The sequence below is a fragment of the Pelecanus crispus genome, chromosome 18 (assembly GCF_030463565.1).
Source record: "Pelecanus crispus isolate bPelCri1 chromosome 18, bPelCri1.pri, whole genome shotgun sequence".
NCBI classification, from domain to species: Eukaryota; Metazoa; Chordata; class Aves; order Pelecaniformes; family Pelecanidae; genus Pelecanus; species Pelecanus crispus.
In genome coordinates this window covers 4,537,163-4,550,599 of record NC_134660.1, presented here as the reverse complement: position 1 = coordinate 4,550,599, position 13,437 = coordinate 4,537,163, and the positions used below count along the sequence as shown (strand labels likewise).

Sequence of the window (13,437 nt, the reverse complement as noted above, 5' to 3'; positions counted from 1 at the left end):
TTTGGAAACGCATTAGTACTCTGCTTATCTTGCAGGAGATTGGTCCCAGCTATAATGACAGAAATGAGGTTACCGTGAAGTCTGGGTCCTAGACATGGCTGGGCTGCTAACATTTAGCAGTTCCGACTCAGTTTACTTCACCAGAATAACGAATGTGCCATGACATTGGCTGTTTTAAATGAGTCCTTAAAAACCATCAAGTAGTGTAATTTTGAATGCGTTAACCAAAGTTGCAATGCACTAAGATTTTTGCATCTACAACCTATTTGCCCCAGTGGCTCTGAAACACATGTAATTGCCAAGGAAGGAGGTGTGTTAACTGACAAGGAATTCTGTCCTGTGTGTTCATTGTTACTTTTTTTTTTTAAATTGTTAACTTCATCTACTTTTTGATGTCTGCCATTGCAACAATCACTCCGGGAGTCCTGTTTGAGTTATCAGATCCTCAACATGCTGCCTGCCCATTCCTGAGCTGCTGCTTCGCTGACAACAGTTTTGGCAGAGTCAGAGAATCGCTTTTTTTAAAAAAAAAAAAAAAAAAAAGTTCATTGTATTTTTTTTGACTGTGTTACAGCGGCGAGTGGAGCAGCCGCTGTATGGGGTAGACGGCAGCACAGCAAAGGAACCGCAGGAGGAACACTCTGCTCTGCCAACGCTGATGTCGGTGATGCTGGCGAAACAGCGGCTAGAGAATGAGCAGCTGGCACAGAGGGGAGGTGGCCTCTGTTTTACTTTTGTCTCGGTGAGCAGCTCTGAAAAGATTTGAATCCCAAGGGATGTTTGTAGTTAAGGGATGGGGAATTTGAAGCTTTTCTGCTCAAAGACAGTGGTTCAAGTGCAGCCTGGTTTATTGATGACCAAGTCTACCATCTTCTGGTAAGTTCCTCTTCCTTGTGAAGAGTTCTAGGTCCCAGGCTTTGCTTGTTTAATAAAATGACGTGAGTTTTAAGTTAATGATTCAATCTTATGTAGATCAAAATAATAGCATCTGAGAGGCTAATCTGATAGATGCAAAAAAGCGAAAGAATGAAGTATAGTCTTGCTGTGAGAAGTGTTTGTTTTGGCCTCGCTTAATCTCAGCTGACATGAATTATATCAGGTTTTTAAAAGCTTTGTCTTTTAGCAGGTTGGGCCAGGCTTCTGGAAAGAAACTGACTCTCTTGTTTTAATGAACTAAATCTTTAGAGCATTCTTAAACCTTAACATGAAATTACGGTGCCCAGGCCAGGCTGCACCTCCCACGTAAAGATAAGTGTATCTGCATGGGCACTAGCGATCATGCTGAGGAGCATATAACAATACACTAACTTTCTTTTGCAGGCCCAGCAAGGCAGCCCATCTTCTACCGGATCAGGGAACACTGAGCATTCCTGCACTTCCCAAAAACAGGTTTCCATCCAGCACAAACAGTCACAGGTATAGCTCACTAGATGATACATCTCTTGAATATTGAGATTGAAGCTTGATGCAGCTTGTCTTCCACACCAGAGGATGCCACTTGTAGTAGACATAATGTTTCCAGTGAAAAGGGGCGGTAGTCCCAACTCAGTTTGTAACTACTGATTGAAGTGAAGCACTCTGAGCTTTGTTCCTTATCCTGTAAAGGATGCTTTTCAGTTGCTGATACTGGAGTTTGCCTGATCTGTTAGTGAGGCTTTTCTGTGTCAATACTGTGGGCAGTTCTTCAGCTGTGTGCAAATGTGCTCAGGAGAGGAACACCTTAGTTCTGTCTGTTTCTGTTCTCTTGTATCCTAAATGTTCTTCCTCTCTTTGTAAGTGAAGATGCGAAGGAAACCTGGGTAATGGGTGCACCCACACTGCTTACAGTACAAATATCCGCAGTCTAGCTGGAAGTTCTTTGGCCTCTGCAGAGTACACCCATGGCATAGTTTGTCCTGTCGAGGTGGAATGTGATGTGTTCCTGACAGTGCTTCTCAGCAACTTCACTGACCTGGAGTCAAGAAGAGGAGTAGCTCTTTGGACTGTGCTGCTGTCTTTTTGGTGCCTTGTAAATTGTTAAGATTCTTCTTGTGGCTTTATGGCAAAATTTACTTTTAGCTGTGTCATCTTCCTCTGTTGCTTATAAGGATGTTCAGCTTTATCTGCAGTGCACCTTGCTTATTTCTTCTCCAGGCCTGCTTTTAATCTTCTTATGATTTTCATCTCTGATTTCTCTGTGACTGACCCTTCCCTTGAGTGATTTTTAAACAATCAGTTTTGTGTCAATCATTTTCTCACATCAGTCTGTGTCAGAGATGATTTTATTGCTGGGGGAAGTTCATTCTCCGTTTCCCCAGCAGGTGGTACAAGTTCTTTGTGCGTGAAGAACAACAGTTCTACCTCCAGGGATACTTAACTAGCTTAAGTCTCTGAGTTCTGTTGTGTCACTAGGGTCACGTTTGTTGTGTGTATTGTTAAAATGCTGGTTTGTGAAGATCCCTGTTTCTTGCTAGTGCATGGAGAATTCTTGTGTGAGAATGATGCCATAACTTGAGAACCTGCCAGAGATAACTTTCAGATTTCGATCTTTGCTGTCCCAACACCAATGCTTAAAATAGTGGTCCCTCCTGGAGTGAGCAAGATGTTTTTATGTCTCCTGCGCTTAGCATGCCCACAGGATCCATCTTCCTTGCAAAGGGTGACATGTTGTCTGAGCATGCTTTCTGCCAGTGCTCAGCTTCGTAGTATTTTTCAGACGTGTAGATGTAGCATATGCTTAAGGCAAAGAATCCAGGAAGATGTTTGACTGCGTGATGATGACCTGTATACATTCTTGGTTTTCCTTCCAAACCTGTTTGGAGTTGATAGGGTTAAAAATAAAACCTCTTCAGTGACTTCCAGTTTGAATCACTTCTGGTGATGACAAAAGCAAGTCAGCACGAGCATGATTTTCTTAGCGTTTTCAGTCAGTGCTAGGGCCCTCCAAGTGCTCTGAGGCAAGGTGAGTTGTGATGAAGTCACATGTAAGAGCATGCACCTGAAGCATGACTTCATCTGACACGGTGCAAGCATGTCTGTGCATTTGGCAAAATGACATAAGTCACTTACTAAAGAAACTTTCTGGCGCTTGGCTGAGCGGATGCAGCCTAGGTTTTCAACAGACAGCCTTCTCGTTGCCTTCAGTGACAAAAGCTTTCGTCGCACGTGCTTCCTGCAGGCTGTCAGGAAGTATAAGCCAAGTTAAGGCCAAAGTGGGGTGACCTGCCCAGGCCTCCTCTTTGTCTTTTGGGATTTAGGCTCATCTTGCTTCATGTGCAATGCTGGCAGGTATTCTTTCTGATCTTTCCTATACTGGGCATATGTAGAGAAGCAACAGTCCGCCAAGTTTGTCTCTTACTTCATGGCGTTAGCTTCCAGGCAAGCCTGAAATTTGGAGAACAGTTATATACCAACTCCACAGGTAAGTCTGTGCTAACTCTTCTCAGAACCAGGATAGCTTCTTGCTAGCCATAAATGTGAAATATGTGTATGCAGTCATGGAGCAAGATTCCCTTGTGTTGACTTGGGGTTTTTTTACATGTTGTGTTCATATACATACTGACTTCTTCCCCACCCATTAGAGTACTGAGTTTGAAATATGCTATGTTCTCTAGCAATAAGAATATGTCTTTTGTCTTCTGTTCCTGGGTATAACTCTCACTTCATTGGTGAAGGTGTTTGAGATGTGCTGCACCCCATAAAAACTCTCCAAATAGGTTTCACTCAAGAACTGTAAAGCACCTGTCCCTAGTATGCGCTAATACATCAGTTTGTCAGAAACAAAGACTTGTGCCTGCTGTCAGTCTGTTATAGTATTTTAAAACTAAGACCTGTGTTCTCTGTCAAGACCACCTTAGAACCCACAGGTATTGTCTCTTTGTGTAGCAGGTGGTTGTCTGTGCCCATAAAAGATCTCATAAATTTGATATTCCAGCTGATGGGTTGGGATTTGGTGGGGTTTTTTTTCTTAAGCCTTTTTCCTGTACAAGCTGTGTTGCACTGCAGGAAAGGATAGTAAATGTGAGAGACCACCAAGGAGTGGGCAGAACTCGACTATAAAAACAAAATTTGCAGGACGTGGAGGATGTTGTAGCCTGTTACGTGTTACCAGGTTGTGTTCTCCAGAGCAGCTTTGTGCTAGCTGACTGAACCTCCTGTGCTGGAGAAGCCCACCATGTAATAAGAAAACGAAGAATGGAGAAAGTTCTTCCCCTGACTGCTAGGATGCAGGGGATCAGTTCCTTCTTCTTAGACCTGACTGTTGAGATCAGAGAAGGTTAGACTGTGATGTTATGTGCTGACTATCTGAAATACCTGTTTTTCTTAAATGTGGTTTGTGGTGATTTTTCCCTACAGTCTGACCTCACAATGGAAAAAATATCTGCACTAGAAAACAGTAAGAACTCTGACTTGGAGAAGAAGGAGGGGAGGATAGATGACTTATTAAGAGTAAGTATTTAAAATGGGACAACTCTTCTAAAAGTTGCTATTTAAAGATGCCTAGAATGCAGCTAGGCTGCAGAGCAGGATTTTATATACCATTTGTAGAACCAGCAGTTGCAACGTAAAAGAAATCCAGTCATCCTTTACTTGCAAGATAATTGTCTGGCTTGTAGATACTTTGTTTGGGCCTGCTTGAATCCACAAGCGGTGTAGCAGTGACTGTGGCTATAAGGTGCAGAGTTATTGTAGCTAGGCACTAGCTCAGGTGTTTGTCCTCAGCAGTGTTGCTGGCCTTTCTTTGTGTTGCACACTTTTTGTGTATTTTGCTAACTAACCTAACATGTTTCTCTTCAGAATTATTCCCCTCTTCTAAGTACTGAGAAACTGACTCTACTTTTTGGTTAGCAGCATGTTCAGTAGCCTCCCAGTAGGCTGGGAAGTTGTATTCCGAAATGCTTATTCATGAGAGTCAGTAATGTATAGAGATGAGAACATCTTTTAGTCAAACCAAAAGAATAAAGCTTCTCTTAACCCATTAGTATTTTTTCAGTAAAAGATAAATACCTTTAAATCAAGGATCTTGTCTTAATGGAGGAGTTCTAATTGATTTAGCTTTCATCAGCTGGAGAGGCATGTCTTGTGAAGTGTTGAAAAGGATTAGACACATTAAATGGAGAAGAGGGAAGGCTCCCTGTGTTTGTGTGTGTCTGGTCTCAGCACCTAAAAGGGCTAAGACAAGCTCGTAGAGGCATACACAGAGGTACATGTGGATTTGTGGAAAATAAGCCATGAAGCAGGAAATAGACTTCTTTTGGGTTTTTTACCATCCACTGTTTAATCAGAAGCCAGACTATTGGTTGGAACAGAGATGGTTACATTTAACTTTTTATCAATGAAAACGCTTGCACGTAAAATCCTGCTGTACGCTGTGGTGGTGTTAGAAACAAGAGCTGTTACTGGGAAGCAGTCTGTGTATCGGGGCTGATGGGTAGTAACTTGAACAAGAATTTAATTGAATGTGCAAAGGGAGATACCCCATCCTTTTCCTCTGCCAGTATTGTGGCTAAAGAGCGAGGATAGTCCAGGGATGACTAAGCTATTTTGAGACTTGGTAGCTGTGGCAAGGTCTTAAATACTTTAAAAAAAAAAAATTAAATTCCTTGTGCTTCTGTTTAGTCTCTTTGTACCTTAGTTCCTTATATGTAAACCAGGATGATAGCACTTCCCTGTTCTAGAGGGGTATTAAGATTTGAGTGGGTTAAAAATTGAAGAGCTTGGCTTGGATATTTTGGTAAGAGGAACCTAGTCGTCTTTTCTTATCCTGCTGGTTTGTTTGCTTTAACCTGATGCCTAGAGCTAGCTGGAGAAACTTCTTCCTAGGTGATGCTTAGTTTGGCTCTTTGAGTGGCTTAAAGTCAAAGGCTTTTCTCTGTCCGCTTCTAGGCCAACTGCGATTTGAGACGACAGATAGATGAACAGCAAAAGATGCTGGAGAAGTACAAGGAGCGGTTGAATAGATGTGTAACGATGAGCAAGAAGCTTCTTATAGAAAAGGTGAGCAGGGGACTTTCCACATCTCTGCAGTCGCAGTTCATGTCCTTGAAAACTTCTCTATCTTCTCTTGAGCAGTGAAAACTTGCTGCTCTTGGTATAGTGATAAAAGACAACTGGAACTCTGTCTTGAGTTATTTCTCTGCAAATAGGAATGTAATCCTAAAGCTGAAATGGTCCAGAATGTTTTGGTTTGGTTACTTCTCACAGTCTCAAAGAGTGATCTCCCTTGCTTAAGTGAAATAGTCTGAGTTCTAAATGCAGCAGGTGTTACTTGATTTGGAAACTCGTACACCTGAAAAGCAACATTGTCTGGCTCTGGCAATACAAGAGCAGTATCCCATTGTGCAGTGAAATTGCCAGATATGCTCTGTGACACGGGCAAGTGATTTAGACCTTTCCTTCTTTCAGATGGCAAAGTTGGAGGTCGTTGCTTTGTGTAACACTCAAAACAACACATTAAAGACACTGGGGAAAGTGCCAGGCTGCTGTTTACCAGTGTCCAGCCTGCTTCAGTGTTGAAAGATTTCCAGATTTCCTGATGGTTAAACAATGTGTGGGTTTGATTGCTCTTTCACCTGTTGGCCAATTACATCTATTGTTTGTGGGCACTGGATGGGCAAAACTACCAGGGTGCTGGCCAGTACATGCAGTCTGTTTGAGGTGATTTTGTCACAGAGCTGATTGTTCTTGGCTGAATGGGACTCCCCTTTCTGGGAGGATTTGTAACTCTGGGCTAGGTGTTACATAGACCTGGCTTTCAGATAGGTGGTGTATAGCTCCAGTGAGGAGCTTTGCTGGATCACCTGTAATCCTGATGGACTGAAACTTTGCTGCTCTCATCTCAGGCCGTGGAAATTTCCTCTCACTTGCCAGAAATACTCTGTGACAGACACCACCACCGGTATTTATGCACGTTGGTGACCTAATGAGATTGTGTCACTTCTGGGAGTGGTGCGAGTCTAAGGCTGAGCTGGCTGATCCCTGTATCTTAGTCTTAACAGTGATTCAAGGTGTTTGAGTGAATAAGGGCCTGATCAGAGCCACATCTGGAGTCTAGCTAAGCTACTGATACAAAGGAATAGTTTTAATCCTACTGCTAGACTGATTTCAACTGATGATAGAATGGGTGAGCTGCCCCAGGCAGTAATGGGGAAGGAAAGGTGAGGCTGAAATGTCAGAAAGGAGGCAGTCAAACAAATGCCTGTCAGACCAGTGTGAAGCACCAGCCGTAATTTGGTCAATGATTTTCAGCTGGGTTTCCAATGAACAGCACTGAAACAATGAAAAGCAGTAAGAATTGGCAGTGATTTAAAAGACAGCATAGCTCTTAGGTGCTGATTTATGGCTTATATTTTAACATGTGCTTTATTTTGTTTTCAGTCAAAACAGGAGAAGATGGCATGCAGAGATAAGAGCATGCAGGATCGATTGAGGCTAGGTCACTTCACTACAGTGCGACATGGGGCGTCTTTCACCGAGCAGTGGACAGATGGCTATGCCTTCCAGAACCTCATCAAGTGAGGACAGAGTTGTCTTTAACTTCAGAGGCAGAGCTGGAAAAACTAAGCGGTTGTGTGTGATGTCTTGCATGTCAAAATGTGAGAATGGTGTGACAGATGCATGAAAGGATCAGATAGAAACTCAGCTACGGACAATGGGGAATGTTTTTGCATTGAAGTGAGAAATATGTTTCCACTTAAACCTCCAGAGACTTGAAACTGGAATCGAATTGTTTGAATTGGCCTCTGGGTTGGAAAGCAGTAGGCTGCCCTGTTGGGTATTAGCAGTGCACCTACCTGGCTGTGCAGTGCTTAGGGTGGAGAGGTGGACAGAATTCCCACCTGTATCTTGAGTCAATCAATTTGATTTGCATAGTGGCATATATTAGTAAAGGAAGGCTAATTAGCTCCTTTTCTTTTTCAAAGTAGAAAGTAGAGAAGCTTAAAAGAGAAAATCCGTACTATTTAACTTTTTTTGCCTCCTGGTAACAGTGATCAAAGGGGCTGCAGAAACCTGGAAATGAAGATCAGAGACCCTTTTATGCAGGATGTTAATGGAAATATCCAGTAAATTCCCACCTGGCCTAGACCTTTAAGTAGGACTTGGCAAATTAATTGCATTAGAGCGAGCTATGTGTGATCCTTTAAAATCATATCACTTCTCTGTAGTCTGACAGGGAGGTACAGTTCTTGTTAGGCACAGATTGAGGACTCTATAATTCCTCCTTAGTTTGTGCTGTAAGACATGGAAGATACACTTCTGGAATATTTACCTGCAGTCTCGGTCTCTTAAAAAGTGGATTAAGTATGTAAATGCTTAAGTCATTTAGACTTGAAATTTCAAGAGTGCTTTTATTACTGTAAAACGTTTTAAGATAGTCTTTTTGTCTTGGAGGAGAGACTGTTTTCTTAGTGAAATTAGGAATGGTGTTGGTTATATTTCAGAGAATTAAGGATAGTTTAACCATACCCTTGAAGTATAAGGGTACTTTCTCAGACAGTGCCAGACTTCAGGAAGAGTTTTAACAGGAAAGTCTGAGATTTAGAACAGAGCCTTCTAGGAAAAAGTGTGTGGAAAGTTAGTGACTTACCATGGATCCCTGGGTTTTCCGTGAGGTTAGCAACTCCTTGGTTTTGGATATCCTCTGCATGAATAAAACCTTTCACTTACTGAAAGGTTTCTGTGGGCCAGGAAAAGAATCCCCTTTTATGCAAAAATACCTTTAAAAAATCTGAGTCATAATGTTTGGCACATCCCCCTTTTCTGCACAAAAATATTTTGTTACTAATCTTGCAAGTACAACTGATTTGAAATTTGTTGCTCCAGTCTGCTAAGAGCAGATGCTGAAGAAGATGGAGTACATACCATTAGTTACCTGCTTCATGTTTTTTCTACTCTGTTCTTTCCAGGCAACAGGAAAGGATAAATTCCCAGCGAGAAGAAATAGAAAGACAACGAAAAATGTTAGCAAAACGGAAGCCACCTGCAATGGGACAGACCCCTCCAGCAAGCAATGAGCAGAAGCAGCGCAAGAACAAGACCAATGGAGCAGAAAATGAAACGTAGGTTACGTGGCCTTCTTGATGCATTGCAAGCTGCATGCTTTGATTAGAGCACAAAATATCTACTGGGAAATGGAATCTTGCCCTTGCCTCTAGGCTTCACTCCATGCACAAATTAATATTGTGGAATTAGCCTGGCATTCAGCAACATCTGGCTGCAGTTCTAAATAGTTTTCATTGGAGTAAAACAAGGATCATTGCTGAGTCCAGACTTTATATCAGCTTAACTTTTTTTGAATGCAGTAACTTTTTCGGTATTCCTGTTGCATCAAGTTTGAAAAGTGGTGTTGCAGCTTCAGAATTGATTTTGGTGTCACTGTATGATACGTGGTGCTTTTTTTTTTTTAAGGAAAAAAAATGTACACTTTCAGAAGCCTTTATTTCCATGTACTTTCTGGTGAGGCTTTTCAAACAATTAATTTAGGATACTGAAGAAAAAAGATGCTGCCTATAAAGACAGGGCGTTAAGCATTGACCTGTATCTCCAAAGCAGTCCTTTGCAGATACCTGAGTCAGGGAAATGGAAAGGTAGTTGAAGTGCTACTCTTTCTTCTCACAGAAGATTCCCCCCCGCCCCAACCTCTTTTGAAGTTACTGAGGCTTTAAGCATCCTGATATTCTTAGAGAGGAAAGCTGTGTGTCTCAAGAACTTTAGAACATTATTTTTTGGGAAGTTTTTTTTTTTTTAGTTGGAAATATGTTGTCAGAGACTTTCCGCTACCTTCTACCAGTTTCCTTTACAATCTTCATTTTATTGCTGTTGGCTAATACCATAACTCTCAGTGACACTTTTCTTTTTGCACTATTAAATCTCCTGGGCATGACTTGACCTCAAAGTTCCTGGAGCCCTTTGAATTCTTGGTCTTGATCTTTTAAAAGTGCATGTGAAGCAAAAGCTCCCGCTGCCTTTTGCAGGCACAGAGATGGCACGTGACTGGGTGAATTGTGGTATTCGGGGTGCTCCCAGCAGCCAGGGCAGTGCCCCCAGATAGGATACGGGTGCCTGCTGATCCGGTGTATTGTATTAGAGGGCACTGTGTGCTTTCTGCAAATAAGTAGCTTGAATAGGGACATTCACCCCTCGTTCTGGCCAAGTGAGCTTAAAAACAACGAAATAAAGTTTTAAAGACGTCCTTTTGCATTTCAGCGTTTGAGTTTGGAGAAGTAAACTGAATGTCTGTGCATGGATATTTTGAAGCGATGCTGTTCATTGTGGTAACCTTTCACTTCTAAGGGATAGGATTTCCCCATTTCTGTAGGGATGTTTTTCCCCAGCAGACTGGTGCAGCTGTAGTGTGGCTTATTCTGCAGACATGGCAGCAAAGGTCTTGATGTGCCTGGAAATCGTGATAATGTCGGTGATACCTAGTGAGCTTCTGCCGATGTTGTGAGCGTGCCTTGATGTAATCTAGCTTTACCTGGGTTTGCTAGTAAGCCTTTTTGTGCTACCAGGTCTTTTTTTACTGTGTTTCTTCCTGGTTTATCGTTCTTTGCTGATATATTTCAGGGTTTTATCTTTGTGGTTTAGAAGAGCTTCTTGTGGCATTCTTGATAATGCTTGCCCGTGTATGGATGTGGTTCATGTGGAGTGTTTTAGCTTATGAAAGCACTGGTTTTGCAAGTCAGCTGAAGCAACTGTACTGACTGACTACTTGCTTAATCCTTAGTTATCCTGTAAATGCATTTGTTGGACTGATGTGTATCAGGTACAAAATTTTCTGATTTTTGGAGGGAGGTTTTTTTCTTGTGGAATTCTTAGAGGCTGTCTTTTAGGCAAGTTGAATGAGAAGCAGATCGCCAAATTCCTTCGTTTGATTTTTGATTCCTCTTTGGTTCGTGGTTGTTGCTGTGTCTTAAAAAAGGAGAGGAAGGTCCCGTGATGCAAATTTGAACATGCTGTCTCCTGAAACTAGTTTCTAGCCTGTGGATGAGAAAAAGGTTTTCATTCAGGAAGATTAATCTGCTGGGGCTTTTTGAGGTTTGTTAGGGCAGCTTGGGCAACCTTAGAGTCTTCAGCTGCACTAGAAGTAGTGTGTTTCAAGCATGTTTCTGTGAAACAGGGCAGTGTTTGTCTTAGAGCCCCCTTGATGTTTTTTGTAGTGCTTGCTGCTAACAGGCAGCAATTTGGGGCAATGTTAGTTAGCCTGGTGGTACTCATTACATCTGTTGCTTAATGAGTAGTCTGTTGGTGTTTAGCCCTGTATTTCATTTATGCACGAGAATATGTGGAAAGCTTGTTGCTGGTTTATTCAGTTGTCTTTTTATTCCTTATACAGCAATACCAACCAAAGACCTAAACTTTTGGGACAGTCTTTTAGATTAGCTGAATCTGATGAAAATTCAGGCTGTCAGGGGGAAGGTGGGGGTTGTGTGAATTAGCATGCTTTTATATGAAATGAGACAACATGTAAACATCTGTGGTACCGGCTGTGTTTTGTATGTATCTTTAATAATAAGCAGTTCCTTATGGCTGAGATTCTTTCAAAGGGAACTTGGCTTGTGAGCTTCGCATTAAATTTATCAGCTAGCAACTGCTTCAGCATTTATTTCAACTACACGGACGCTCCGCATTATCAACAGTGGAGAGAAGTTGGGGCATTTCAAGATGAGCACTTAATCAGCTGAATACTACCTGCCCTCAATTTACTGTACAGTGAGCCAAGGTCCCACAGCCCTGCACAGACACAGGACTCAGTCCCCTCTTGAAACTAGTTGTGGTATTGATGCTGTGGAGACCTCGTACACAAACCTTGGTACTAAGTACTACGCGGAGCGTAACCGCTGCAACAGGAATCCTCCTGGGATACGCTTTGAACTCAATTTAGGTTCAAAAAAGGTATTTATGTGCTGTCACGTGTGTATCTTGTTTACAAAGTAAAGAGATACGGTTGATATGGGCTTCCTAGCTTTATGTTCACATGCGTGATGCTTTTACCAAACTCCTTGTCGGTAGCAGGGAGAAAATTAATATAACAATTCATTTTTCTAACCTTAAAGATCTTGGCACATCTTTACATTTCAGAAGTAATGGGATCTGTCATTATTTTAGGGTAAGGCTGCGCTTTGCCCCTGTCCTACATGGCACGCTTTGGCTATAAAAGACATTGAAAACACTATGAAACTTTTTTTTGACCAGCCACCTAGGATAGGAACTTTGCACATCATTTACCGTCAATATAAAATGGGGATTATTCCCCTTATCCCATTGCTTCTCCTAACTACGCATGAGGTCAAAGATACGGTAAGGTGAATTAAATTTGCCAAGGTTTCCCTGGAAGCCACTTCGCAGAGCCTGAAACAAGAATAAGTTCTGAATCCCAGGTCATTGCTCTGGTTTTAGTGGCTCTGTGGCCAGGTGTACTGCTAGTCCTGGAGTGAATAGCTGGGGTGAATTGTCTAGCTTTCATTACAAAGAAAAATTTGAAAATGAGTCAATAAAGCAAACTTTAAATGGAAAAATAAGATGTGGAATACTTGTGCTTCAGCATTCCATATTTAGATTAGGGTTTAGCTTTCTTTGTTAAAAGTCAGTCACTAGCCTAAATAGGTGTTATTAGGGACTTGGATTTGAAATTAGTATGTGCTTTATCAAAGTTTAAGCTTTTGGTCTCCTTTAGATTGATTATTAAAAAAAAAAAAATAGATTGTAGAGTTTACCTAAAAAATTTCCTGCTGGCTGTTGACATACTCTGCGTAGTTGTCACTTCCACTGGAGATGCGTGTTCTGCAGACTGTTCACTTTATCACATGCATTGAGACCTAATGCGTTGGATCTGTCTCTTCTATGCAGGTTAACGTTAGCAGAATACCACGAACAAGAAGAAATCTTCAAACTCCGACTAGGTCATCTTAAGAAGGTAAGAACTAACTGCAGAAAAGGCTTTTAGGTAGGTTTTTGATTCAGTGTTCTATGAATAATAGCATTTCTTTGGAGAGGTCACTACTGTTTGTTTGATAATTGAGAGGGTTTTGTTGCTTAAAAGGGATGGCCAGGATTTTGTAATAATTTTTTCCACGGCAGTGGTATGCAGGAAATATGTTCCTTGTTTCAATAAATAGATTTCTGTGTCCTTACAGTTATGATTTCATGTAGGGAGTTCCACTGTTTTGATGCATCACTATAACCTGCCTAGCGCTGGGCTCTGTATATGTGTAATATGGGGGAATATGAAGGAATGGACCAAGGCCAGAAAATTATAAGAACACAACAAAAACTGCAACCATCATCGACTTTCCCATTTCTTTGCAATATCAAGTAACCAGCATTATAAGTAACAGCCCGATAAAATCGCTTGGGCTTTTGGAAACTAGTACTGTTCAGGTAGTTGTAATGCACATTTGTTTTCAAAGACATTGGCTTCAGTAGGAACTGTACCTGCATGTGAGGTTATAATTAGAT

The 13,437-nt window shown here is 41.6% G+C and overlaps 1 protein-coding gene across 3 annotated transcripts in view; it reads left to right on the top strand.

The window, feature by feature from the left end:
* Nucleotides 1-13,437, top strand: part of TLK2 (tousled like kinase 2) — a 43,850-nt gene that overhangs the window by 18,085 nt on the left and 12,328 nt on the right. For all 3 annotated transcript variants that reach the window (XM_075722659.1, XM_075722658.1, XM_075722660.1), the window contains 7 exons: nt 575-742; nt 1,321-1,416; nt 4,336-4,428; nt 5,866-5,976; nt 7,357-7,493; nt 8,886-9,038; nt 12,829-12,895. In XM_075722659.1, coding sequence (XP_075578774.1) covers nt 575-742; nt 1,321-1,416; nt 4,336-4,428; nt 5,866-5,976; nt 7,357-7,493; nt 8,886-9,038; nt 12,829-12,895 — 825 coding nt within the window. The remainder of the gene's footprint in view (nt 1-574; nt 743-1,320; nt 1,417-4,335; nt 4,429-5,865; nt 5,977-7,356; nt 7,494-8,885; nt 9,039-12,828; nt 12,896-13,437) is intronic.